At 41.4% G+C, this 26,233-nt stretch overlaps 1 protein-coding gene across 4 annotated transcripts in view; it reads left to right on the plus strand.

Annotated features, from left to right (window-relative positions):
• The window catches only part of oxr1a (oxidation resistance 1a), a 169,768-nt gene that overhangs the window by 103,430 nt on the left and 40,105 nt on the right, over window positions 1-26,233 (plus strand). For all 4 annotated transcript variants that reach the window (XM_063487689.1, XM_063487690.1, XM_063487691.1 and 1 more), the window contains one exon: window positions 17,419-17,501. In XM_063487689.1, coding sequence (XP_063343759.1) covers window positions 17,419-17,501 — 83 coding nt within the window. The remainder of the gene's footprint in view (window positions 1-17,418; window positions 17,502-26,233) is intronic.

Raw genomic sequence — 26,233 nt, forward strand, 5'->3', positions numbered from 1 at the left:
AGAAATGCACACTTACTGAAAGCATTCATAAAGGGCTCGAAATGTCAGATTGTCTAGGAGAGAGTCCTCATGCACTTTACGATGTGTCAGTGGGACAGCCCTGAGACCTTAGTGGGTATTTGTCTCTAAGAGCAGATCCAAAGAGGCTAGAATAAGCCTTGAACTGAGACAAGCATTGTAAGCTGCCTCTGTATACAACCAGGGGCGTGTGTGATTAGTTAACGACATGATAAAGCAATGCCACCCTATCTCATAAACACTAGAAAGGCTAATCAGTTAACCTAATTATTCATATTTTAGTGATATACATTTATATACAGTACAATGCAAGATAACTGTTGGGTGTGAGATGTTACACAGCAAACCGCCTCTCTCTCTCTCTCTCTCTCTCTCTCTCTCTCTCGCTCTGTAACAAAGTTGTAAAGAAGCAAACTGGTAAGTGAAGCTTAAGCTAAGATGACAGAGTCAGAGTAAACTTTCACATATTTACTCGGCTGGGGCAATGTGTAACCACTTTCTGCACAGGCACCTGGACTTTAACCTTTAAGGAACAAAGCAAACTAGTGCAGCATTATGTTTGTATGCAACGTTATTGCACGCACACTTCTACACACCATGTTTAAATTTGTTTGTTGAATTGAGCTCAATGTTGACTGTGTTTTCTGACTGCCATCAATAGTAGAAAATCGTTTATATAGAACATATCTTACATTTTTGAAGAATATACTATGGGATAGTATAGTATGTGTAATATTAGTGTCATCCCAGGTACTTTTTGTGGTGTGTTCTTTGTACTTTTACTGCCTTTATAAAACGAATGAAAAAGAACCACATTGCATTAGTTTGTTTACAACACGATGTGTATCATTGATGTTGTATAGCCAGGTTCTTGCCAGTACACTGAGCTAGAGGGAATTTGTCTTAAGTAAACTACTTTCAGAGTTCTCACGCTAGGAAGCCTTCACACGCCCTCCCACTTCACAGTGCAACAGCCTCAAAACCTTGAACTGTGTGTTGGAGCCTGAGATGACGAGGGAGGTCGGCGGAACTGGGAGGTTTTCCGTCATGAGGAACAAAGAATAAACAATCAGAAGTGTAGCTTTGGTTGCTACACTTGAATCTTTTCAAGACATGTCCCTTTCTGACATGGAGAAGGCTGTAATAAGATGCACTGAGATGAAAAAGACATGCAAAAGCAGTGTAAATACAAAGAAGTGCCACACCTGCAGATGTTAGATCACATGCTACAGCTCAGCATGCTGTTTCAGATCGAGTCCAACAGCGATCCTGTTCAGCTGTAATCGGCAGCATGTGACACTTTCTGGATGTTTTGAGCGTTTGCACTGGTTAAAGCGATACAGTTGTGTGTATGCTTACAATGTACTTTCCCTTCTGTGGTTTCTCTATGTGTAAGTCTACAAAAGAAAAAGGAAAGGAAGTTCAGAGAAGTTGTTCTTCTGTTTTCGTAGACAGATGGGTAAGATAATTATGGCTGAAGACTAATTTGGATCAGATCCCTGAAACTGAGATCTTTTCTGCAATATATGGTTCCAGATTTCTATTTTAAATAAAGAAGTCTCAATTTAATAGGTGCCTGTGAACCGATAAAACAAAAACTGATGCATCATGATGATGCATGTAAAAAGGCAACAATTTAGCCCATAAAATCTAATTGTTTTCCTGCTTTTTGGGTTTGTTTATTTTCTTGCAAGCCCTTAAACTATAAGGTAGCTTCTGCTGCAGAGTGCATTGTTTGTTGGGAACTGGAACACGTACATACAGCACTGCTGGTAATTCAAACTTGAGCTCGTCTCTGGCTCTGCTGTCACACCGAAGTGGCCACATAAACAGATTGTGCGCCCAGACTGTATATTAATAGCAGATGATTCATCTGTGCCACGGTCCAAGAGCAGGTTTGTCCTCACGACATTGAACTCTTCAAAGCATCTCCAGGTTCTTTCACTCCCCCCTGGGGTTTTCACTTATTTGTCACTGTTCACGTTCACCCTTAGGCTGACACCGACTCCACTGCAGTTATCAGGATGATTCAGAAAGTGCAATCTGCTGATGCTCTCAGTGCTGTAATGACTGATTTTAATCACCTTCATTTCCAAAAACAGTCCTTGAGCAGTTTGTATTAGCATGTCACTCGCCCTGCATGCTATTATGAGGCACTCCTGGGAATTTTGATGGCTCTGTCAGGGGAACCTTAGTGGCAGGAGTCCCCGAGGGATCGGCCGACCGTGGCACCGAACACCTGCTCTGCACTTGTGTCTAGGGTTTAAACTAATGACCTGTTTCCTGACCCTTAAAGAGTTCTTCGCCCATGCACGTTGCACTACATTTCAGAGTGTAATGACCACTGTGTCTTTCACCAAAAGAATGACAGAATAATGTCAAATAAAAACCTGCAAAATGAGATCAGTTTACGAATAAATACATATCCAGATGAAAGGTAGAGACACTGGTGAGTACAGATGAGAGAGGAGAGCTGACTGGGCCAGATGATCTTTTTAACAATGTGCTGAAAGGCCTGAAAGGTTTGAAATGAGATGTCAGCGTGCTGAATAACATTATGTGCTGTATTCCTCGGATGGCGGTCTTGAGGTTTCAAGACAGCAGATGTTTGAAAGAGGCCAGATGAAGAGCACAAATGCAGAGTACACTGAGGCTTAAGGGGAGGTAATTACAACCTGTTCTGCGTGACTCAACTGCTTCTTCTGCATCTTCATCACTCCGGCTGAAAAGAGCACCCAGCCTGAGTAAACATGCAAGGAAGTAATTTCTCTACTTACTGAAAACATCACAAAAACAAAACCGGAGGCTGTTAAAGAGCAGTGATGAGCAGAATGATGTTGGCTGGAGTTTTCCTCTTTTCAAAGTCTCATTTCACTTTAGCATTTGCAGACTTTCTATGTGTAGTTTGTCTGAAACTGCCGGGCTTTGTTTTTTTGTGCCTGTTCGTGGTTCCTCGCAGTCTTCCCAACACTTTCCCCATCTTTGATAAGCCAAGCAGTGGGGAGTCTGAGCAAAGAGCTGTTTGATCTACTGTACAGATGACGCTGTCATTCCCCCTGCTGGATAGTGGAGAACACCTGGTGATGTCACTCCTCATGGTGGAAAAAATAACTCACAGCAAAGTAATCTTTACCGAGCTTTAAATTGTATTTACTTTAGAGTGACATTTATACATGCTGGTTAGTAAAGCATGCGTGTACCAGCTCCCAGATCAGGGTTCTACTTTAAATAATTGAGTAATCATGTTGCCTTCTATTGCACACAGATAATTCCTTTTGAAGATTATGCTAAGCTTCATTAAGATTGCTTGGCTTTTTCAAAAACCTGGTAAAACTGGTCTAAATGTAGTCTGACATGCTTGTTGTGAGAACAGTTAGTGCCTTTCTCTATTGTCCCGGTCAGCTGATCTTCCTCTGTCCTCTGGCCTCAGAGCAGAAGCATGCTTTTATTAATGCCCGCTGTACCTAAACTGTTAAAGTCAAGCATTAGGCTAAATTCTGTTTATGCAGATATTTGGTTTCGATCCAGATAGAACTGGAATACAGGGAAAAAGCTGAAGAGCTAAATAATACAGACCAGGCATTAAAGATGAAATGTTTCACTCATTAATTAAAGAAAATAACTGCCAGATTGAAAGGGCTTTGAAATGCATTGTTAGCTGCAGCTGTGCTGTTTTTTTACCAAACAGTCCAATGGAAATATTTGCAGATTCAGTAAGTGCACTGATCAGTGTGCTCTTTATGGCTTCAATCACTATCTGTAAATGTTTAGCAAAGCACTCTGACTGTTTGTTTTTTTTTACTTGTGGTTTGAAATGATCACATTCAGTTTGAGGAAAAGAGAAACTAAGGGAAAAAACCACAGCTATACTCCTTCTTTACCTCCTCTTCCATCGAGGGTTTCAACATTATAAAGGATAATCATTTGTGCATGAAATAGTTTGTGCTTTGTCTCATCCCTCCTGTGTGATAGTTAGTCATGCAGATAGATTTAAAGAGACGGTGTCTTAATTTTTCCCCAGTGATCTCAGCAGACTTGTCTGGCTTAATGGAAAGTGAGCTGTCTGTGTTGGTGGTGCTGTCTCTGTTACTGGTTGGCTATTACAGACTGTGGTTAAATAGGAGGAGCACTTTACATTACTCACTTAGCTGACTACCTTTATTTAACCGAGTGTTGGAGGATGTTAGATTATTAACTGAAGTATAGCTAACATTACTTCAACCTAAAACTTCTCATTCAGGATTCAAACACTCCTGTGTCACACTTTATATTGTAAGCTAAAGACCCTACCGTAATGCAGAGAAACCCCAACAATCAAACGACCTCCTGTGAGCAAGCATCTGGCAGCAGTGGGAAGGAAAAACTCCCTTTCAACAGGAATAAACCTCCAGCAGAACCTGGCTCAGGGAGAGGCGGCCATCTGCAGCGACTGACTGGGAGTGAGACAAAACAAAAAGGCACACTGTGGAAGAGAGGCAGAGATTAATAATAACTAATGATTAAATGCAAAGTGGTGTATAAACACATAGCGAGTGAAAAGAGGTGAGTGGAGAAGAAACGCTGTGCATCATAAGAAGCCCCCAGGACCCTGGGGGCTATTGCAGTGTCTCACTGTAAGTTTTATCTAAAAGAAAAGCTTTAAGCATAATCTTAAAAGTAGAGAGGATGTCTGTCTCCTGAATCCAAACTGGAAGCTGGTTCCACAGAAAAGGGTCCTGAAAGCTGAAGGCTCTGCCTCCCAATTTGCTTTTAAATACTCAGGAACCACAAGCAAGCCCGCAGTCTGAGAGCGAAGTGCTCTATTGGAGTGATACGGTACTATAAGCACTTTAAAATAAGATGGGCCCGATTATTCAAGACCTCCAATGTGAGGGGAAGGATTTTAAATTTGATTCTGGATTTAACAGAGAGCCAATGAAGAAAAGCCAGTGTGCTCTCTCTTTCTTGTCCCTGTCATTACTCTCACTGCAGCATTTTGGATCAACTGAAGGCTTTTTAAGGAGCTTTTAGGACAACTAGTACCCATTTCAGGGGACGATAACATTAATTTTCTCAGTCAAAAACACTTCTATATAAATATTCCAATACCACAATACCAAATGCACAGTAAATATCCCTGAAAAACAAGTAGTCGACGTATAAGGTAATCTCTTTCAGAGAGGTATATGTTGGTAACCATTCGATTACAGGCAGTGATACTATAAGCTGGGCATACACTGTGCCATTTTTTCAGTCGTGTTATTCAGCTTCTGCTCAAACTGCACGATTGACTCGCAGGGGTTAGAAGTTCGTAGGTCACGATGCAGGATCTCACACTATACGGCCCGATGCTCTGACGCGACCTGAGTGCTCACACTTTGCTTCCATAAAATGAAGGTTATAACAGAAAATCTGTCGCTCGCTCTCCCTCTCTGTCTTTCACTCACACAGAGTGAAATTGCTAATGAAAAACATTGATCAGGCAGCTGTGATTGAGCAGCAATGTAAATCCAACTATTTTCACGGTTGTTGTGGTCGTGATAATTTTGTGAGGCCACATCAAAAAGGCTCAGATGAGCTTGCCAAAGTTCTACAAGTTGTGCCTCCATCGCTTGTGTCCAGATCACACGCTGCACTGCCGTGCTGCTCCGTCTTTTCACTTTCATTTCTGTGTTTGCGCGTGCGCAGTGTGAGAGGCTGCGGTGACACCCTTACGACGGCCGACAGGATTTCAAACAGGTTTGATTTTCTGACGACCAAACGATTGATGATCGGGAAATGGTCATGAGGTGTTAATCGCTTCTCGTTACCCCACGTATACTACACGATACACGACACACGATGAAGGCGAAACTCGGACCGATCACCAAAACTGTCGCACGACTGAAAAATCGGCTCAAAATGAGCCAAAAATCACACAGTGTATGCCCAGCATTAGAGGAGCCATTCCCAAACCAGACTATTCCTGTTTAAATGCACTTATTGTAAATAACTGCTTGTGGTTCATGTGCAGGTTTGTAAATCCGAACCTTAGTGAATAATTTTTTCCACTTTTGCTTTTATAATGAGAATAATTTGTTGCACTCTAGATACGTTCTTGTTTATGTTGAACACAAAATAAATAAATTAGGGAATAAGCTGGTTTCATGACTTCTTGTCCACCTATTACCACATTTAGAAAGAATTGTATAGGGTTGCTGGATGTATGATACTGTTATACAGCAGTCCAACACTGAGTGTGCAAGTGTTGCTGTAGTTTCCCTTACAACTCCTATTTTGTACTCTTTGCATTTGGCCTGATTTAAACCTAGAACAAGTCCGTTTGCTTTTGGCTCAATAAGAAGATCTGATAATGCACAGTTTGTGTTTCTCATCGCTGAGCTCATCACTTCTCCTGCTATTGATCGGTGCTGTAACCTCTGAGGTTAGTGTTGCTGCTGTGGTGCAGGGTGCCAGGGCTCCAAAAGGCGACATAAACCAATAAAGACGTGCTTCTATACTGCAAAGGTAGACTACACAAGTGTATGCGCCAACCTCACTGTCTTTTCTGCCACTTGCTTCTCTATTAAGGCAATCCAAGTGTCTCTTATACTAATAACTAAGTCTAAATACACTTTATAATAACTGCACTTTTTTTTAAAGATCATAACAGATTAGTGGCAGCATTGCCTTACACTAAAAGATAAGTTACAGAGTTGTTGTGCAAGCTATGCTGAGTGAACATTATGTATGTATATATGTGTCCTATCCATCGATCTGGCTGATGCACCCGGCACACACACGCACACACAGTCAGACAGAAACCCCTCCACCCCTAACTTTGACTTGGAAAGATATATTGCTCAAAGTGCAATAACCTTAGCAGCAACGGGTGGAGGGATCAGAGTGTGATTAGTGAGCTGAGAGGCTGAATGTATGTGACAGCAGGACCTCCTGGTTTCAGCTGCGTGAACTGTGGATCAAAGTGCTTTCACTGCACGTTAGCAAGAAACTAACTGCTGCAGAATTGTTTGCCAGTGCCTACTTGCAAATATGCTAGATGCCTGTGTTGGGCTTACCTCTCTACTTGTGAACAGTGGAATTTATCCTCTTAAAAGATGACTAGTTTGGTCTCTAAACACTCAAAAATGTTAATATTAGGAGGTTTTTGAGGTTAACATTAAGGCTGTTAATGTTTTCTATAAAAATCAGTTGTGTTGATAAATCTGTGCTGGTAGCATAGCTGTCTGGATGACAAGAGTAGTTGCTCCATAGCTTTGGTCTAGACCAGCCATTCCCAGAGTCCAACGTGCTGTGGCCCAGTTACAAACCAGAAAATCCCACGGGGATCACCCAATCCAAAATCACCACTGTGATCAAAGCACAAGAGAAAGTGAAGTGTTTCTAAAATTGTATTAAAAATCACTTTGGGAATCACTGGTCTAGACTGAAATGTGCTATAAACCTGGGGGACTCCTAATAAACTTTGTGATGACCCTCATGGACCAGGAGGTGATGACTGCAGCTGAACTTAGACATTGAACCGTCAGGAAGAAGTCCTGACAGAAAAACATATGTTAGCAGCTTATTATTTGGCAGGTAAGACAGCACTGCTGTAATAACTAGCAGTTAAGGTATTTATTAAACATTTTTAATCAGGAAAGTGTTTACTGAGGTCATACTGTAGAGAAAAGGAGGCGAAGGCTTGTTTCTCTATAGACTGACTTACAGCCAAACTTGTTTTTGGAAGCAGCCATCTTTTATATACATATATATAGATACACACACATGTATGTATATATATATATATATATATATATATATATATATATATATATATATATATATATATATATATATATATACATACATATATATATTCAATTGACCTTTTGCTACGTTGCAGTTCTGCTGGTGAAGCTCTAGACTCTTGTTTGTTAACAGAATTAGCTCTTCTTTTTTTTCAAATTCTACATTTAATGAATTTTTGTATACATTTAGGGTTAACTTTTAGTTTGAATACTTGTTGTTACTGATGACACATTTCAGCCAGCGCCAAAAAAGCGCACCAAGGCCGGATACCCAATTATAAAGCTCATTATGATCACAGTGAGTCAGTCATTTCCTTCTGAGAGATATCATTTTCCCACCAGTTGAATCTGCTGGTGTGTAATGCAGACAGTTTTGCCACTGAGTCCTTTCAATAACACCTTTTCTCTTTAAGTCTGCATCAGGTTCGTCACTATGGAAACAGTCATGTCCACGCTGTCAGAATATTAATTGAACCGAGTGTGTGTGGGTTAGCACTGACACACCTCGGTGTCTGGGTTATAGCGTGCAGAGTGTGGAAAGGGAGGAATTTAGGACCACATTACCGTACCAGCAGCTCAGCGGGGGTGTGATTAGTTGACACTGGGAGAGTGTTAATGAGAGGACAGGGCAGATCCGCTGCCTCCTGTTCTGGGGTGGACATAGCCACACATAAACACACCACACACACACAGAGACACAAAACTGCAGTTCAGCAAAGTTTCAAATAAAGGCTGAGTGGTGTATAGGCTGGCCCATGGAGGCTGGTGGTTTAATATACTTTGGAGCTGAGTGGTACAGAAAGCGCTGGCAAAAGGGTGTTGCCTGTCACACTGTTTTCTGTGTGTTTAAGTCGACAGTCTCACGGCACTCATCCACTGTATATTCATTACAGTGTAAAACCTGCAGCCTATCACTGTCACACAACAATAATAGCCTCCGTTATACACTACTGGTCGCACTTAGATTCTTCTCAGCGGTATTCATTGGAGACAGGGGGAGTGTTGATTACGAAAGATGAAATTTGCTATTGTTGTTGTGATTTTATGTTACCGCAACTTGCACCGTGAGAACAAATTATAGTTTATATAAGTGTCCATAAGTGTAATTACTTTCCCCCAGGTTGGAGACGTTTAAAGTATTAAAAAGTGTGCAGAAGAATTGCTTTGCTTTATCAAATATGATGTGGCCATCCAAGGGCCTTCTAACCCCCATCAGAACTACTTTAGCATGTGAATAATATCAGTTTGCATGTTGTGCTGTCAGTAATGGTTCAGTGAGGACTTTGTGTGTCCGACCTTGTTTTTGATGGAGCCAAGAATGAATTGAGATGTTGCTCTCTCTCTCTTACTGTGTGGATGGAGCTTTCTGGGCTCTCTGCACAGGCCTCTCAGTGGAACTACATCAATACTTTGCTCATAGTGGGACAATACGCTTCAATGTACAGCTCTGTAGCTTCAATGTATAATAGATGACTTCCCGTTCCACACGAGACAGAGGCCCACAGCGCTTGCCACTGCGTTTCACCATTATTAAGTTGCCATGTCCAGCTAAAAGCTTGGTGCCAAGATAACAGCAGCGCCATCCACCTCTAAAATGGGATTTTGTCGGGATGTGTGATAATCAGCACTTTCTCGCCCCTGTTTTGTTTTAATGCATATTTCAGTAACTTGATGGACAGTTCAGAATCTCAGCGTGCCTGAATAAGAGTTTGTCATTGCATGATGGATTCATAAGTGATTTTGATGGATCATTTGCCCACTGTCAAATCCCAGGTGCGCTCATGGCAAAGTGCAACCTCCTCCCTTCTCTACATCTGAACATATGTCTGTATATATATGCGCTCACCTCTGCAGGGTGTTGATCTATTTGAGCCTCCCGTGTCACCACTTGTTTAGTAACACAAGGCAGAAAATCAAAACGGCAAAGAAACACTGTTTTGTGTTGTGAAACAGGCCTATAATCTTTTTAACCTGACCCTAACATTGGTTTTTGGATTTTGCTGTTGCTACTGAGCTGTTTGGACTTTGTATTTATAGGCTATGACAAGCTGTGCTAGAGGGCTGTCGATATCATTCATTCCCTTTAATACAAACAGATGTGTCAAACCTTATTTAATGCCTATTGATGTCTGAGATTTCCCCAGCTCTGCCCACTGTTTCTATCAGAGCGAATGCAACAGCCACAGTATTGGATGCAGGTATAGTTTTGAGTTGTTGCAATGAAACTTCAGCAAATTGGACTAACATGCCACATTGTTTTATTCGCTTTGATTTTCATGGTGTCTTTGAATTTAACTGTCAGCTCTGTAGGTTGATAATTTTCATTTCCATCAAACCATGTGGCAACCTTTCATTCCTAACACGGTACCCATTATACTCGATATCCAACCTTATCGTATCTAACCGAAACATTCTATTTATTTATTATATATCACAGCATTGTGATTTTAAATGTAACAATTGATTGAAATCCAAAACCCAAACAGTGATTTACAACAATACAACAGTGTAAAGAGACACCATTGGTAATTGGCTGTCAGTCATTTACTGTTATTTAATTTGATCAATTTTCTTTGTAAAGGTAGCTGTAGCTAGAACTATATATAGCTATATATATATATATATATACATATATATATATATTGGATGACAATATGAGAATGTCTATCGTTTCATATTACGCTATCGTTTCTTTCATGGTGTCGCAAAATAAACTGTTTATGGCAATATTTTTTCATAGTTTTGATGGTCTCTGTAGTGGCTATATTAATTTGTTAAAGTTCTCTCTTATATTTAAAATAACCACACTACAGACGGACAAGCGACTGTTTTTACACGTTGTCGTTAGCAACAATGACGGTAAACCCAGCATATGGCTCTGCCGTCTGCTTGTTTATTTTCCACATAAACCTTTCACAATAAAGCTCAAGATCCTGTTGAGATTTTTCAAAATAAACCAGACCAGTCAACTGTACTGTGCAAATTATGCAGGAAACCAGTCCCCACTTCAGACTTAAACACGGCAAACCTCTTCTACCACTTACACAAGAATCACGTGAAAGAGTGAAGAGAGTTTACAGATGAGAAGCAAAAAAGGGCCGTCACATGCTAAAAATAAACCTTAGACTCAAATGTTAGAACAGGCTTTTCCCAGCAGCACGCCATGTAATAAATACTTGCAAAAAAATGGCGGCCGTTACAACTTATGTCTAAAAATGTATGGTTTCATGCATCAGTCAAAACGTTCGACTCCAGCCCAGCTGAAAACACTTCACACAAGTTGAGTTGCCCAAGATTCACAGAATTTACAGAAAATGTAAAGTTTTTGTGATATATATCGTTGTCTGGAGGATAAATGTCTTATATCGGGATATGAGATTTTGCTCATATTGCACAGCCCTAGCTGTAGCATTAGCCAATGCCACACACTGTAGTATTTATAGCTGACTTATTAGATGACCATTTTGAAATACATAAAACTAAACAAATACATGAGTGATAGTACAAAACACAAATGCATTAAAGCCACACAGTTCATCTTTAATGCTGATTATTAACATTAAACAACATTAAACAAGTCTTGATGACTGCCCTGACGGTGCAGTGTGTTACAAGCCAGTGTAAGCTAGTGTTTCCATGCTTCCTCTGTCACAAACTTTGTAATGAAAGTCTACACCTTTGTTAATCGGTCCTGTGTAGCACCTGTGTAGTGTGGCTGTATCGCAGAGCTCTGTCCTCCCTTACTGTTTAGGAGGTTGTCTAAAAATAACATCTGGGGAGAGCAGTATATAGCCAGCAGGCAGGGAAAACAAGGGAGCAAGGGGAAATTGGCTGCTTGTGTATTCTACAGACCATGAGGGAATGTTAGTCAGAGAATTGTTGACTCTCCTATTCCCTGCCTGCTTCAGTTTGTCATGGCTGTGTACTAAAATGAAGGGGACCATATATTTAGCTGCTGTGATTCATGCTCAGCAGATTGCGCGGGTGCAGAACGCAGTTTGTTTTTAGAGTCAAATACAGTAGCATTTGCATTTAGCTCGTCTCCAGAATCATTCAGATTGCCTTGCCATCGCATGGCTGCATTCGGGTTTGTTAAGCACACAAGATTCTCAGCGATGTACTTCACAGGGAAACCTTTCATTCTTTCCTTTTTTTCTCCCTTGGTTATAGCTCAATCACCAAGATGACACATTCATGACCATTATAAAAAGATATCTGTGTGTTTCACTACCTCTTACAAGGATGTCCTTGTAAGAGATATTAAGTACTCAGCTGTGTATGTGTTGTGGACTAAAACCTTTGCAGTCTTTTAATATTATTTTTAATTGACTGCAATTAAGAAGAGAAATGTAACTTCAAAAGATATAGGTTAAAATGTTCATCTATTTTCTTAATCTCTTATCCAATTAATAATAATAATAATAATGGATTGCATTTATATAGCGCTTTTCGAGACCCGCAAAGCGCTTTACAATTCCACTATTTATTCACTCTCACATTCACACACTGGTGGAGGCAAGCTACAGTTGTAGCCACAGAAGCGAGGCTGCCATATCGCGCCATCGGCCCCTCTGGCCATCACCAGTAGGCAGTAGGTGAAGTGTCTTGCCCAAGGACACAACGACCGAGACTGTCCGAGCCGGGGCTCGAACCGGCAACCTTCCGATTACAAGACGAACTGCCAACTCTTGAGCCACGATCACCCCCATTACACTGTACTCATATTTATCTTAAATACTTTAAGGGAGGTACACTACAATAACAACAAGTAAGGTTTTTACAGAAAACAAGGAAGTGATTATACTGTAATTAAATGTAAGTAATACATAAGTAATTTTAAGTAGTGTGCAATTTACTGGTAATTTTACAGAAAACTAACAATATTTTCCCTGTATTATTGTAAATATGCTGCACTTTTCAGGGAGCAGGCTGTATTATGGAGTGGATTAATCCTACCTTTTTACATCTTTATTTAATATTCATCACGTTGATGTGCATGATGGATTACTTAATAATCCTTATGCTTTACCAAAAAATAATACATGTAAATCCGTCTCCCTTACCAACTTGCAAGAAAAAAATAAATAGCATAAAAATTTGCAGGCCTATGATCTTATAATGATTGAGCCAAGTTGAGCTAAATTATTTTTTCTTTACCAATCACTGTTAAAACACAAATTTCAAAAGCAGTGTGCAGAAAAAGAGTGTCTCCTTCCCTGCAAAATACCTAGAAGTTAGGCAAGGTTAAGCCACTACCACCTACACCCGCACCCTGAAAAGTACAGTGTGCTTCTGACGTAAGATAGGGAAACGTTGTTTGTTTTTGCGTATACTGCAGTAAAATTTGTGTCTCATTTCCCTGTAAAATACGAGTTACTTACAATTTCATTATTTCTTCTTTTCTGTAAAATACAATGCAGTAGTTAAAATTACTTACATATTACTTAAATTATTTACAGATGCCTAAATTAATTAATAATATGGTTATTTCTTTATGTCCTGTAAAAGCCTGACTTGGTACGCTTTTATTGTAGTGTACCATTTCATTAGTGAATTGCAATGACTTTATTACTTGATGTTTCTTCTTAGTGATACTTGCTTTGCTGCGCCTTGCAGTGTTGTGTAGCCACGAGGCAGCGTCCAGGATGTGGTCGCTGTTTTGTTTTTCTTTGGCTGAGTTGCTCAGAAAGGCGTGAGCTCTTGTGACTGTTTCCATTAGTGAGAGACGGCCTTTGTTTTTCCCGACACACGGCAGCTCCTTTCAGTGTCTGAGCCGGTCTCGCAGCCTCTCTCGCACAGCTGACCCAGTGTTATTATAATTCAGCCAATTAATGAGCCAAGTAAAATGTTCCTTATGGGGAAACGACAGCAGTAAAGAAAGCTGACATTGTGGTAACGGTTGTTTTACTTGGTTGAACCACAAATTAGATAAAAGGTGACCTCGGTTTACATCTCCTTGAATGTTTTGTCAAACCGTGTCCGTGCTTGATCTATAATTGCGCCAATCATTTCTTCACACCGTTCCATTATGGCCTCATGCACCCAGTGCTCCTGCTTGTGCACATTATCCCACTGTCCCAGTACATGTTGGGAAGTGCTTTACAGTTTTTGGTATTGACAACAGAAACTTTATTTATTTATTTATTTTTATTGAAGAGCAACATTCCAACACATCTCGAGATTCTGTTGGATCACACGGCATAAACTAGCTGTGATTTGTGGACTAGAGGAGATTCCTTGTATTGAAGCAGAGCTTATACTGAAACAGCAGATGCTGCCGGTTTCCTGTGGAGTGGAATGAAACCAGAGCCTTTGTTATTGAAGATGCCCTGGCTCTGTGCTCTGCTGGGTGTCTGGAGTGTGAATAAAATGCCCATTTCTTGTGCCATGATCCAGGGTGAAGTTTAATTTTAGAGCAATCACCGGCTCCCCATGTGCCAACACCCCTGCAGCTGCTAATGCAGAGCTGCTATTTTCTTTCACCGCGTGTCTGTTTTGGTCCTCATTGCTAGTTCATGTTCTCCCACTCCTGGCACTCTCCAAAATTTGGAAGTCTGAGGCATCGTCACTGCTTTCTTGTGTTGTTAGCCCACTCAGCTTGGACCAGCTAACAAAGCAGATCAACACCTCTGCTGTCTACTTACTGAGTCGCGTATTGGGTTTCAGTCTGCCATGCTGCCATGACCAGCAATTAAACAGCGACACAGTGGATTATTCATTCATAACAGGGAGAGGATGAAATCACAGTTATGACAGGTCGCCTCTAAAAAGCACCACAAACCCCATCATCCACAATCAGCAGCTCCAGATTGTGTTTTCCTGCTGAAAGCAATCATCCATCAAAGGTTTTCATTTAGATGGAGGATAATTGATTTGGCGCACGTTCGCAGTTTGGCAGGTCAGTATGTTTTTGATCAAAACAACTTGCTTTCCAAGAATTTCAAAGTGCTACACAGGTTATCATGTGTTGCAATTTTGCAGGACAGAGTTGATTAAATCAAACCTCATAGTGTTTCAGAGAGAGTGGCTTTTATATTGAATGAATTGGTTTCATTGCAGATATCTTGGATGGACCTGTCTGAAAATTCCACTAGTAATTTAAGTGTGATGTGTGAGCCAGCAGAGACATAGTCTACCACAGTGATTCCCAGCTTGAAGTCCTTTTAACTGATGAACTTATAATGAGGGGTGACATGATGGTCACTAGGGTAGGAATTGATAAAATGCTAAATTGTTCTATGCTTTTTGGGTGGTTTCCTTAGGAAAGGCTATATAGGTTTCAGGCCTTTAAATTCATTTATTGAATTTCATAAGAGCTGCTCGTGGTCTTTAGTGGTTCCATAACAGACCATTGGACCACTGACCCAAACCCAACATGAATGAATTGATTTGGGAGACCTTGTCACAAGAAACATAAGTTACAGCAGCACGATGATCCATTCATTAGCAAGCTAATAATGAAAATACTGTGGAGCCGCCAGTGCTACCCTTCGCCCTCCTAGTATGGTATTAATTTGAAGGTTCTAGGTTACCTAATTTGACCTCTGACCTTGACTTTGAGATCAAGGTCACTGACAACTAATCCAAGATTTTTAGTGTCATATTATGAATTATGAATCCTAGATGGCTTCTTTCTTGAGTTATCATATTCACAACCATGTCCACACTGTCCGCCCACACAGCAGGGTGATAACAATACCCCATCAGTCTTTCACGGCTGAGGGGTAATAATAATAAAGGTAATGGTAGTGTATAAGAAAAAATGTAAAATTACAGCAGGTAATTCCACAGATATTGGTCTAAAAATCAATTTCTAGAAGAAAATGAAAACCAGTATTTTATTTTCCTACCTCGACAATAAAATACTCATGATGGTGCCGCAAAATTAATGTAACATTACCAGCAATCAGTGCACTTAGTGATAATAAAAAAAAAGTTTGCAGAGCTTGTTTTAGAACAGTACTATTCTCTTCTTTATTATGCAAAGAATTCAGTGATAGTTCTCTGTACGCCTTGTATAGATTGCAGACAGGAACTGCTTATAGCTTATACTATCAATAGTAGACCTGCTATGATGTGTGGTTTGGAGACGGTTGTATGGAAAGACGGAGGGTGGGATGGACAGGATTAGAAGTGAGTATATATGAGGGATGGCTTGGGTTAGGCAACATTAGCTGCCTGTCTGACATCTCTGATTATGACTGTATTGTATATTTTTTCAGAAGCGTAAGCCACATCATCGTTGCTGTACACCTGAAGCAGCTCTGTTTTCCCCCCTCCCCTCTCACTCACTGCCAGGCACTCCTAAGCCCCAGAAATAGCAACACTGGTGTATGACTCATGTTTTGAGCTATCTCAGATGCCTGATGAGAAGGGAACGAATAACGAGGCTGATTAGCCATGTGCAGCATCTACAAAACAAAGACTTAAGAGAGAGGTGTCTGAGGGTATCGGGTCAACATATGTGCATCATAAATATTTTATATAAATCCAATAGCCTCCTCCAATCATCTCTTCTTTTGGCCCACACCCTACCCCTGAATAAATAAAAGCTTGTATATTCCTGAAGCTCAGTGGTCGACTTGCTAAAGTCAAAGAGCAACATTGGCCTCTTTTCAACATCATCTTCATTCCCAAGAGCATCCTTCTTTCATCTCCATCCTATCTTTTGTCTTTCATCTACTGATTTTCAGTATTCCATCCACCCTTCTTGCTTTTATCCTTCTGTCTTATCCCATCCCCACCCCGACCCTTCTCCAACTGTCTAACTCCACCTTCTCCTGTCCCCATTAACCCTTTGTCCCTTTATCTTCTGCACCACCCTAGCCTACCCATCTTTTCCCATATCATGCATTTTTCATGTTCTCTGACTAAAACCTCAGTAGCCGCAATTGCCCTCCTGTTATCCTCTGCCATCCACCTTAAATTTGCTCTGCCTTCTACTTCCTTTACATACCTGCCAGGTCCTTCCAGGAAGAGTAGAGACGCTGTAAATGTCATTTTTAACCCCCACCCCCCAAACACTACACTTCTTCCTCTTTAGCTGTCACTGTTCCATGGAACATCCTTCCATTACCCAACCAACATGTAGCATCGAACCCTCCCTTCCCCTCCATCCACACTCCAGTTCAGCCCCCTTTTTCCTTTTTTTTCCTTCTTTCTCCAGCCTTAGCACGCCCCGCTTCCCATCTGAATCCACCTCCTTCTCCTCCTCTTGGGCTCGCAATCACATCGGCGGTGCCCTGATGGAGGTCAGTCTGGTCTCCGTCTGCTGTGAGAGGCAACGGGGGGAGTTGGGCAAGATTTTCAGCCCCTGTCATTGCGCTGCACGGCGGGCCAAGAGGAGAAGGGAGCGAGAGAGGGAGGGGAGGCAGATCAAGGAGAGGACAGTGCGATAGAGAGAGAGAGAGAGAGAGGAAAAGCAGGAGGGTAGCAGCAGAGCGAGAACGGGAGAGATAGAGAGAGCGAAAGTGGTCCGGGCGCTCACAGCTCACATTGCTGGCTGGCTGGCTGGCTCGCTCACTGTTGACGAATGAGCTGTCTACCCACGGGGCTGGGAAACGGCAGCTTGTGACAAGCTGGGGAGAGAGGAACATGAATGTAATGCGCACCTTGCCTCGTTTGCTTTCAGATACTGGCCAGAAGAAGACTCCAGAAAAGAAGGATGGGAGGCGCATGTCGTTCCAGAGACCCAAAGGGACCATCGAATATTCTGTGAGTAACACACAAGCAACTCTCCGCTCCTCCTGTATTAATGCCGTTGTGTGTTTTTGATGCCTTTCTGCTCTGCTCCTTTGCTGCTGCTGCTGCTGCTTCAGTGTGTCTCCTGCTGGTGGATTATGTAGCTCTGACTATCTCCAACAATATTCAAGCTGTAGTGGTTGTGCTTGTGTATGGTGAAGGCACAGTGTCCGACTATGCTTCGTAGCTCATTAGTGAAGGCGATAAGCATTTTGTGTATTTTGCCAGCCTAGCACGTGTATCTCATCCTCAAACTGTTTACATAAAGAGGGCAGTGTGTGTGTGTGTGTGTGTGTGTAGTATACATAGTGTGTGTAAACAGACGAGCGGGGTTACTGATAGAAATCTTATGGAAACAATACATTCTCTGTTAAAGACTCCCTGTACAGCAGTAAAAGCCTCAGCTCCATTTTGCACGTAGATGTATAGAAAGCAGAGCTCTGTTCTTTCCTCCAGCTGAACTAGAGCAGGACAGGCAGGCAGGAGCGCTGGCAGGATGTGCATTTGTTTTTCCACTTGTTCTGTCCGCCGCGAATCGGCGAGCATTCCACCACAGCGCTCGCTGTGCTCACAAATGACCTTCCGACTGCCTTGTCATTTCTATTGATTTAGCTGTTGTGTAGGAGAAAGGAGGGGGTAGGGGGGTTGGTGAGGTAATACGGGGAGAGGGAGAGAGGACTCTGGTTCCCTGGCATGAACTGAAATGGAACTGTGTGTGCTTTGCCTTGTTGTGTTCTTCAAATGACCCTCAAATCCAGCTGCAGTCAGACTGCCTTTCCTCGCCTTTCTCTCCGTGGAAGTGGGATTGCTGTGGCTCCGGCCGTCTGCCTCTCTGCTGAGGACTGAGGAGGAGATGAAGAGAGGAAGGAAAGGGAAAAGGGAGCTAGGGAGGGACTCCTTACTGTCATTCCTCTACCCTAACCCCACTGTTATTGTTCCCATCAGTGCTGTAGGCTCCAGTGTGATTTCCCAGCACCAACACCGCCTCCACCTCTACCGGCTGGCCTAACCTGTCAGTCATCTGAGACCTGCTGATTGACAAGGGCCTTGTTTACCTCACCGGGGCTCGAACAGGCTTAACGGTTATGACAGGATATTTGTCAGAGCTAGGGCACTGTGTCATGGCCCCTTCATATAAACAGGGGGGCAACAAAGAGTCAGCAACATGGACAGAAATGCTGACATTGAAGAAAAATAGGGAGATATTTGAAGGATTTATATCTTAATCAAATGCTGCCCACCCACTAAATTATTGCTAAAGTGATGGATGCAGCGAGCAGTCTTCCTCTATCACTGGGTCCTGTAGTTTCATAGCGAGTGGTAACCTACAGTGTTCTCGGGGATATAACCAAATGTCGCCGACACTGTGAGAGACACATGACTGCCAGTCCCAGTGATTGAGAAGCGGCTTTATCTTAAACCTATCTCCCACACTGAGGGAGGGACGGCGATGTTTCCGTATTTCGCTGTCCATCAGATAAGTTTATAATCTATCGCACAGCACTGACAGGAAAAAGGAGTTTCCGTTTGTGCCACTTTATCAATACAGTCGCCCTCCCTCTTCCTCCTTCCTTCTTCTCTTTCTTCCTTCCCCCTTCCTTTACGTCTCACACAGGCTTCTTTCTGCCCCCCCTTTTTTTTTCTTTTTTTTTAGTTTTGAGAAATCACCTGTGCAGCTCCCATCTGCCTAGACACTGATAACACCAGTTCATTCAGCCAAGTCCAGCTATTGGCTGACTTGCATCCAATTAAAAAAGTGTTTGAAGTCTCTGGAAACAACAGAGATGGATGAGGAGACAGAAAGATACAGACAGAGACAGACAAAGAGTAGCACACAAGTGAGTCGCTATCGATGGGGTGGGGACTGTCTTTCCACAGACTGCCCGTGAGGACGGTCACTCAAAGTCAAATGAAACGAAGAACAGAAAAAGCGCAGGCCACAAGTGTTTTTCTCCAGACACACTAGCTTTATCACACCATGGAGATGGATGCTCCAGTTGGATTGCTATTTTGGATCTTGCCTGAGTTCCTCATAGACCCATTAGGCGTCCTGACTAGCTCCTGGCCCCTTTTATTGCATACTCGGGTTTTACGTTTGCTCCCTTAGCCATCATTTCTGTTTGATATGATAGCTTTGTAAAGTAAACTCTCATTTATTCTGGGACCTAGAGGCATATGTAAAAAAAAAGAAAAGAAAAAGAAAGCATTCAGACAGGGCCAAGTCCTAGTGCATATTTAGGTGCATGATGAGGTAAAAGTGCACTGAGTATGTTAAGTAAAAAATCACTCAGTACTCTGGGACACTTTGCACAATGCTTAGCCTCAGTTTATGCCTCTCGTGTTTTACTTTAAATTGTATCATACTGTGCTCGCAGTATGTTTGAAACTGAATATAATAATGGCTATATTAATATATTGAAAGTAAAATGAAACTAAAATTAAAAACAGGTTGTGGTTTATGACCACAGTAATTTTCATGCACCACATCAGATTTTTTGATGTCTACATGGTTACAAGTTGGGGTTCCACCCCATTGGACCACTTCTAACAACTACCGACCTCACCATTATATACTTCTTTTGATAAAGTTGATTTGTTTATGTGCTGTTTAATTATTGTACAATAATGGGGGGTTTTTTTCTAAGAAATTGTTGGATTTTTGAGATCCTATCACCAATCTGTACAGCAAACGAGCGTTAGTAAAAAATTTCTAACATTAGCCAACTGATAGTAGCCTTCCTTTACCAACACAACCAGCTGGAATACGGGTCCGGATACACACCTGTATGCTTTTTCCACACCTGACACCTAATGGCGTTACAGTTTGGATATGGATGCTATCAGGGGAGGATATCGCTATAGGAAAAATGACCTTTTCTTCAACAGAATCAAAAGGGGATATACATTGTTTATTTTTTTCTGACACGTGATTAGTTTACTATATGCAAAAACGTAAACAGTAGTTGGACTTTGTGTTTACAAGCAGCATTTTAAGCTGCTTAGCTCCATTTATACCTGATTTTGATTTTGGACATGAGCATCAAGAGGAAGTGAACAGATTCTGACAGCTTTAACAATCAGCTAACTAGGCAGTGGTGCAAAACAAAATCTGCATACAAATTCATATCTGTTAAAACTGGTTGCTTAATTTGAACGTTGGTAAGGACGTGAGAAGCACAAGCTGGGGCTCCACCTACAATAACTATTGTCAGCTCCAGTAGATGGAACCAGGAAGCAGGAAACTGATCTGGAAATTGTAGAGCTTGTTTACTACCAACAGTTGTTCATCTTCAGTTTCTTTGGAGTTTGTTTAACACAGGCAAATATACTGTATAAAACTCCCCTCCAGTTGTCTTCCTTAGACCTCTTCCAATATGTCAGGATATAACGGATTAATTTAGTCAAATCGTAACCAGTGTCCCAAACAGAAAGGCTTGCATGTACAACAGGAATTGGAATCATTTTTTCATGTTGAGTCATGTTTAGGTCATTTTTTTTGGCCTGAACATCCCTCTCCCTCTTTCAGTCTATTGAAGTGCTCTCAGCAGAACTGGCATAGCAGCGCTTTCATTATATTTTGTATAGTGACACTAGAGAGTGGTGAGGGGAAGGACTGTCTGGATACCAGATTTGTGGCGAAAAAAGGAAGTTGTCAGAATTGGTTATCTAGTTATTCTGGCCAACAAAATGAGCAGTCAGATAGATGTGAAACTGTTTTGGATTTAGATGGTTAAAAAAAACAAACAATAAAACAAACTGAGATCTATTCAGGTATTAACCGTAGATTTACTTTTACAACATGATTTGCTGGGTAGTGCATTGAATCTTTAGGGCCTTGTGAATGGCATAGTCAGTTGGTCATTTGATGAGTCTGTTATTCAATTAATTTGGTCCCAATAGATGGATTGCAATTAGTTTATTTATAGTATGTCAGAATGGGCAGAGAGTGAAGCCAAATTTTTGTGCATGGTGCCCGGAAGAGCAATATCAGTAATTTTAGTGTTGTCAAAATGATTGCTCAGCACGCTGACAACAATTGTGGTTTTCTGTGAAATGTCTCAACTGTTGGATGGTCATTATACACCTAATCTTCCCTCAGGATGACGTATAATAACATTGGCAATCTGTCATGTAGACCAGACTCGTGGTCTTAACTCTGGGAATGTTTTTAATTTGGCAGAAGAGAGCAAGCTCTTGGATGTAAAGTGTCGTTTAAACACAGGCAGCCATAAATGACTTTCCCTAGTAAAATGCGGTGTAAAAATACCTACAGAAAATCTTGTGTTTTACATACTTTGTAAGTCCTATATTCTGCTTAGAATAATCATAGTGTGATGCAGGCATGGCATGACTCAGATGTGAGGAAGGTGTAGGCTTGTAATGGTGGAGACCATGGTCACTCCGTATCAGCAGTCTGCAGGTTTAATGGGTCTCTGCTGGGCTCAGAGGAAGCACTGTGGGCATTTGGAGAACTTCAGGGACATTAGATGAGTCATACACAGAGTCTCAGGTGTGTGTTTGTGCCATGCATGCCCACACAAAGACTTGCACACACACACACACACATTAGTGGTAATCTTAACTTCACAACCTCCTGACAATTAGCCACTTTGATTTCATTATTCACTGCTGGGTAAGAGAGGGGGAGCCCACTGTTTGAGCTCTTTCAACAACTTCCCGTCTGAGAGCAGCAGAATAAGTCAATAGATGATGGAGAAATGATGAAACTGAAGGGGCGTGTGGATGGGGGCTTTAAAGGGATGGAGGAGGGGATAGTGGGGAATAGTTGTGGAGTAGATGGGGACTCATGGATAAGTAGTTGGCCTAGATCAAAGCATTGTTATTGAATGTGCTCAACCTACATGTTGGACTCTGTGATTTTTGATTAAAGTGAAATTGGACTCATTTCCAGCTCTGTATTTTCATTGTTGGACTCCACTACAGTACCAATTCCTTATTTTTCATATGCTGGGTCTTATTGCAACTCTTGACTTAAAGTGAGGGTGGTCTTAAAGAACTTGAAGTCCACCCTCCCTCTAAACCAAATTTCTTTGCATTGGCTGTCCCTCGCAAACAGAAGGTTTGAATAGCAGGTGGGCGGGGCTTCTGTTCACACAGCCAGAATTGTGTGCCTGAGATAACCATGTTGCCTCTCTTTAACATCTTACACATCCAAGAGTATAAAAACTGAAAAGTATCTGAATATTTGATAAGAGCATCCAACCTTATAGCATTAAATGGTAAACGGACTGGTGCTTATAAAGCACTGTCAACTTCACATCCTCCAACTAAATGTACTTCTCTGGTCTTTCTGGGCACTCGAAATGCTTTTATACTTCAAGCCACACTTACCCACTTTTTACCTTTCATGCACACATTCACAGATACAATTTGGGGTTCATTATCTTACCCGAGGTTGACGTACAGAATGAGGGAGCTAGGGATAAAACAAGTGACCTCCTGGGCGTAGCGCTTCAGTAAACGTATGACAGGAAAATAAGGAAAAGCATTATTGGTCCACTTTCAGTAAATGGGAAAGGTAGGGAGATTCGACACAGAACAAGAGTGTGTCATTGTTAAAATTACTCTTTTTATATAGAGTTGCAGTCCACTGCCTGGCCGCAACTAGCTCTTCCCATAAAACCAGCGGCTGGGTCACTACTTTCAGCAGGGTTGGCATTATTTTTATTTTTTTAATTTTATGAGCTGTGAGGACATTTATGGTGGTCAAACTATAGGAGCCAAAGCCACAGGTCACCAGATGAAGCTCACACTGTACATGTCCTCATATAATCAGTCTGAAGAAAAGCTCAGCAGTGAGCATTGTTGCCTCACAGCAAGAGAGTCAGAGTTTGAACACAGTTTGCTTTTTCTCCTTGTATCTCCCAGTTTTCTCTTGGAGCTCTTGTATCTCCTGCCACCACAAAAACAGCCTGTGTTGCACATCCAGACTTTTACTTTCTGGTTAAATACATGTTAAATTTAAAAAAAAGTTGCACTTCAGTTATGCTGGTTATTTAAGAGGTTTTGTATTTGACTTATTTTATACTTAAGAGTACTTCTTCTTATGAGTGCCTTATTGATCAGTTGAACACCACAGATTTTTTTCATTTTTGACAAAAACGGAAATGAATAAGATATGAATATTTCTTTTATTTCTTTATGGGAGCTTTTACTTCTTCACAAGAACCACTGCTCCTATACGTCAGATTTTCGTGAAAGTTGCGCATAACGGTCACCTGATGGTCCTTCAGCTAAATTGCGCTGAGGGTCATATTTGTTCTACTATCGACAGCCTGAGAATTATGATAGATTGTAACAAACTGTGTCACTGTTCTGTTTTCTGCTGTACTGAAAGCTGAAATGTAACCATAAGTAAAAAAAAATGTGGCACACACAAAACCAACTTCTGTCTGTTACATGTTTAAGTCTATGCGACCTTCATAAGTATTCGTATTTGTTTCTGGCCCACAGACATTCAAAACCTGTAATTTCACATTGATGAGTTAAACATTTTTTTTTATATTTTTGGATTTTTTGTGTAATTAAAACACAGATATAAGATACCTCTAGGTTAGTCAAAGTGTTTAGGTTGTTTTGTCCATAAAGAGCTCTTACAGCTTTACTGTCCCTACCACAGAAGAATTACTGATGGGCCCATTTGACCTCCTTTTACACAATCCTGACTCAAGCACTCACTCCACTTTGGTTGTTCTGTGTCATGGTGAGCGTCTCTCTGCTTGGCTGCCTCATGTGTGTCATATGTGTTGGTGAGTCAGTGAAAAGACCATCAAAGCCTGAAGCAGCGGGAAGAATCAACGAGACGGCAAACCTACTGTGGGTCACCCCAAAACGAACAGAATAATGTCACTTTCTCACATGTGACTTACTGCGGCTCCATATTAAGGCCTGCAAACAATCAGCACACAGTACACATACCATTAGGGTAGTAACGACAAAGTCACCATGGCAACTGTCATGCTAAACCTGAGCTTCATTCTTCATTATAAAATGAGGAGCAGTAGCTCCTCCGATGTTGCATTGTGGGTGATTAAACCGTACGCCGGAGTTTTATTTTCAGTTTGATGGCGTCGCGGTCGATTCTTTTTTACCCTTGTTCTGCCGCTTTAATTTCTTCTGTTCATTCAAAATTTAAAGAGCACAAACACACGTCCTGCATACAAGTGTGCATCAACCAGCATTCGTGAATGTCTATAATTAAACAGCTTGTGCTGATAGTGCTGTGATTACATCTTATTTCCCTTGTTGACCTTTAGCAGTAGCACTTGTAGATTTGTTCTCATGTGCCGTACTTAACATTACATGCCAGCGGACTCCTTAACGGAGCCATTTGTCTTAGTCCAGCCGAGTAACTGTGCTTGTTGAATCTGTTCGTTCTGTCCCGTTCGATGAGGTGACCATTCACTGATGTCACTTTCAAGATGGCTTTTGTGGCCTTCCTCTACCCTTCTCCTCAAGGAGAGACTGTCACCGTAACAGTAGGAAGCTTAATTATTCATCTGCAGTTTGAGATGAGTAATGGGTAGTATTGATCCAGAGGATAAGAAGATGGGATCCACCTGTCTTAAGTGGCCATGAACCTGATGGCAATTGCTCTCTCTTTCTCTTTTCCTCCCTCTCTCATCCTGCTGTCAATGTGTCAATAACAGGTCTTTATCAGTGGGTCACATTTGACTGTCCTCTGTCGTATTCCACTTAATTGAGTTACAGATGGCTTCTCTTACAGTACGATCGATGGCTGAAGTCTCTGAGGCTTAGTCGAATCAGCTGTATGCATTTCATTTTACTGATGTATGATGCTAACTGTGCTGCTAATATTAGTGGCTTCCAGGAATAAAGTGATTAATTAGGTGTAAAAGGCAAACTTGAATCATACTATTATAACATCACACTCAGTGCCAAGACATTCCCACCATCTGGCTTTGTCGATGTTTACTTCAACATCAGATATTTATAATTGTATTGATTGGCAGCAATGTGATACAAGAGCCAATAGCTGTCATAGGTTTGGATAGGCTTTAAAATATCTATTTGTGGAGAAAAAAACAGAGGTTTCTTCACTCTAAGCCAAAGATTTGACCTTATGCTGCAGAACTGTAAAGAAAAGCTTTGAAAAAAGGGAGCTTTATGAAGCTGTAGATGTCCTATAGGTTGGCTTTGTGCTGGGCAACAGGAACTATAAAGCTAAAAATAAACATTTCATGGAAGAGACGGCAAATAGCACCAAGGGAGAATCAATGCTCTCCGCTGAAGCCACCTGGATGCACTGCTTTGACTCTGCAGGAGCCCTGCTGATTATTAACTGTTCACCTTCCAAACTAAAACACAGAGAAGCTCTACTGATGTTGGCCAAATACCAAGGACACATCACACATGATGGAAGCACTAAATGGAGGGTTGTAAATACTTCTAGGATGATTGATGATCAGTTATGACATATCAGTAGTCATTTCTAATATCTAGGGCATACTGAAGTGACCGGATTATCCTTCTTTTTATGGCCACATTGTAAATACACGACCAGTGCATGTCTGTGGATGTCACTGTCTTGTCACAGAGACTTTTCCGCCTTCTTGATCCAGATCTCCTGTCCTCCTTGAGACAGGATATTCATCAAGCTGATGTGCTGCTGTTGTTTGAATGAACAGTAGGACTCTCTGTACAGAGGCAATGAGATGACAAAT

Source organism: Pelmatolapia mariae, linkage group LG10_11 (assembly GCF_036321145.2).
Source record: "Pelmatolapia mariae isolate MD_Pm_ZW linkage group LG10_11, Pm_UMD_F_2, whole genome shotgun sequence".
NCBI classification, from domain to species: Eukaryota; Metazoa; Chordata; class Actinopteri; order Cichliformes; family Cichlidae; genus Pelmatolapia; species Pelmatolapia mariae.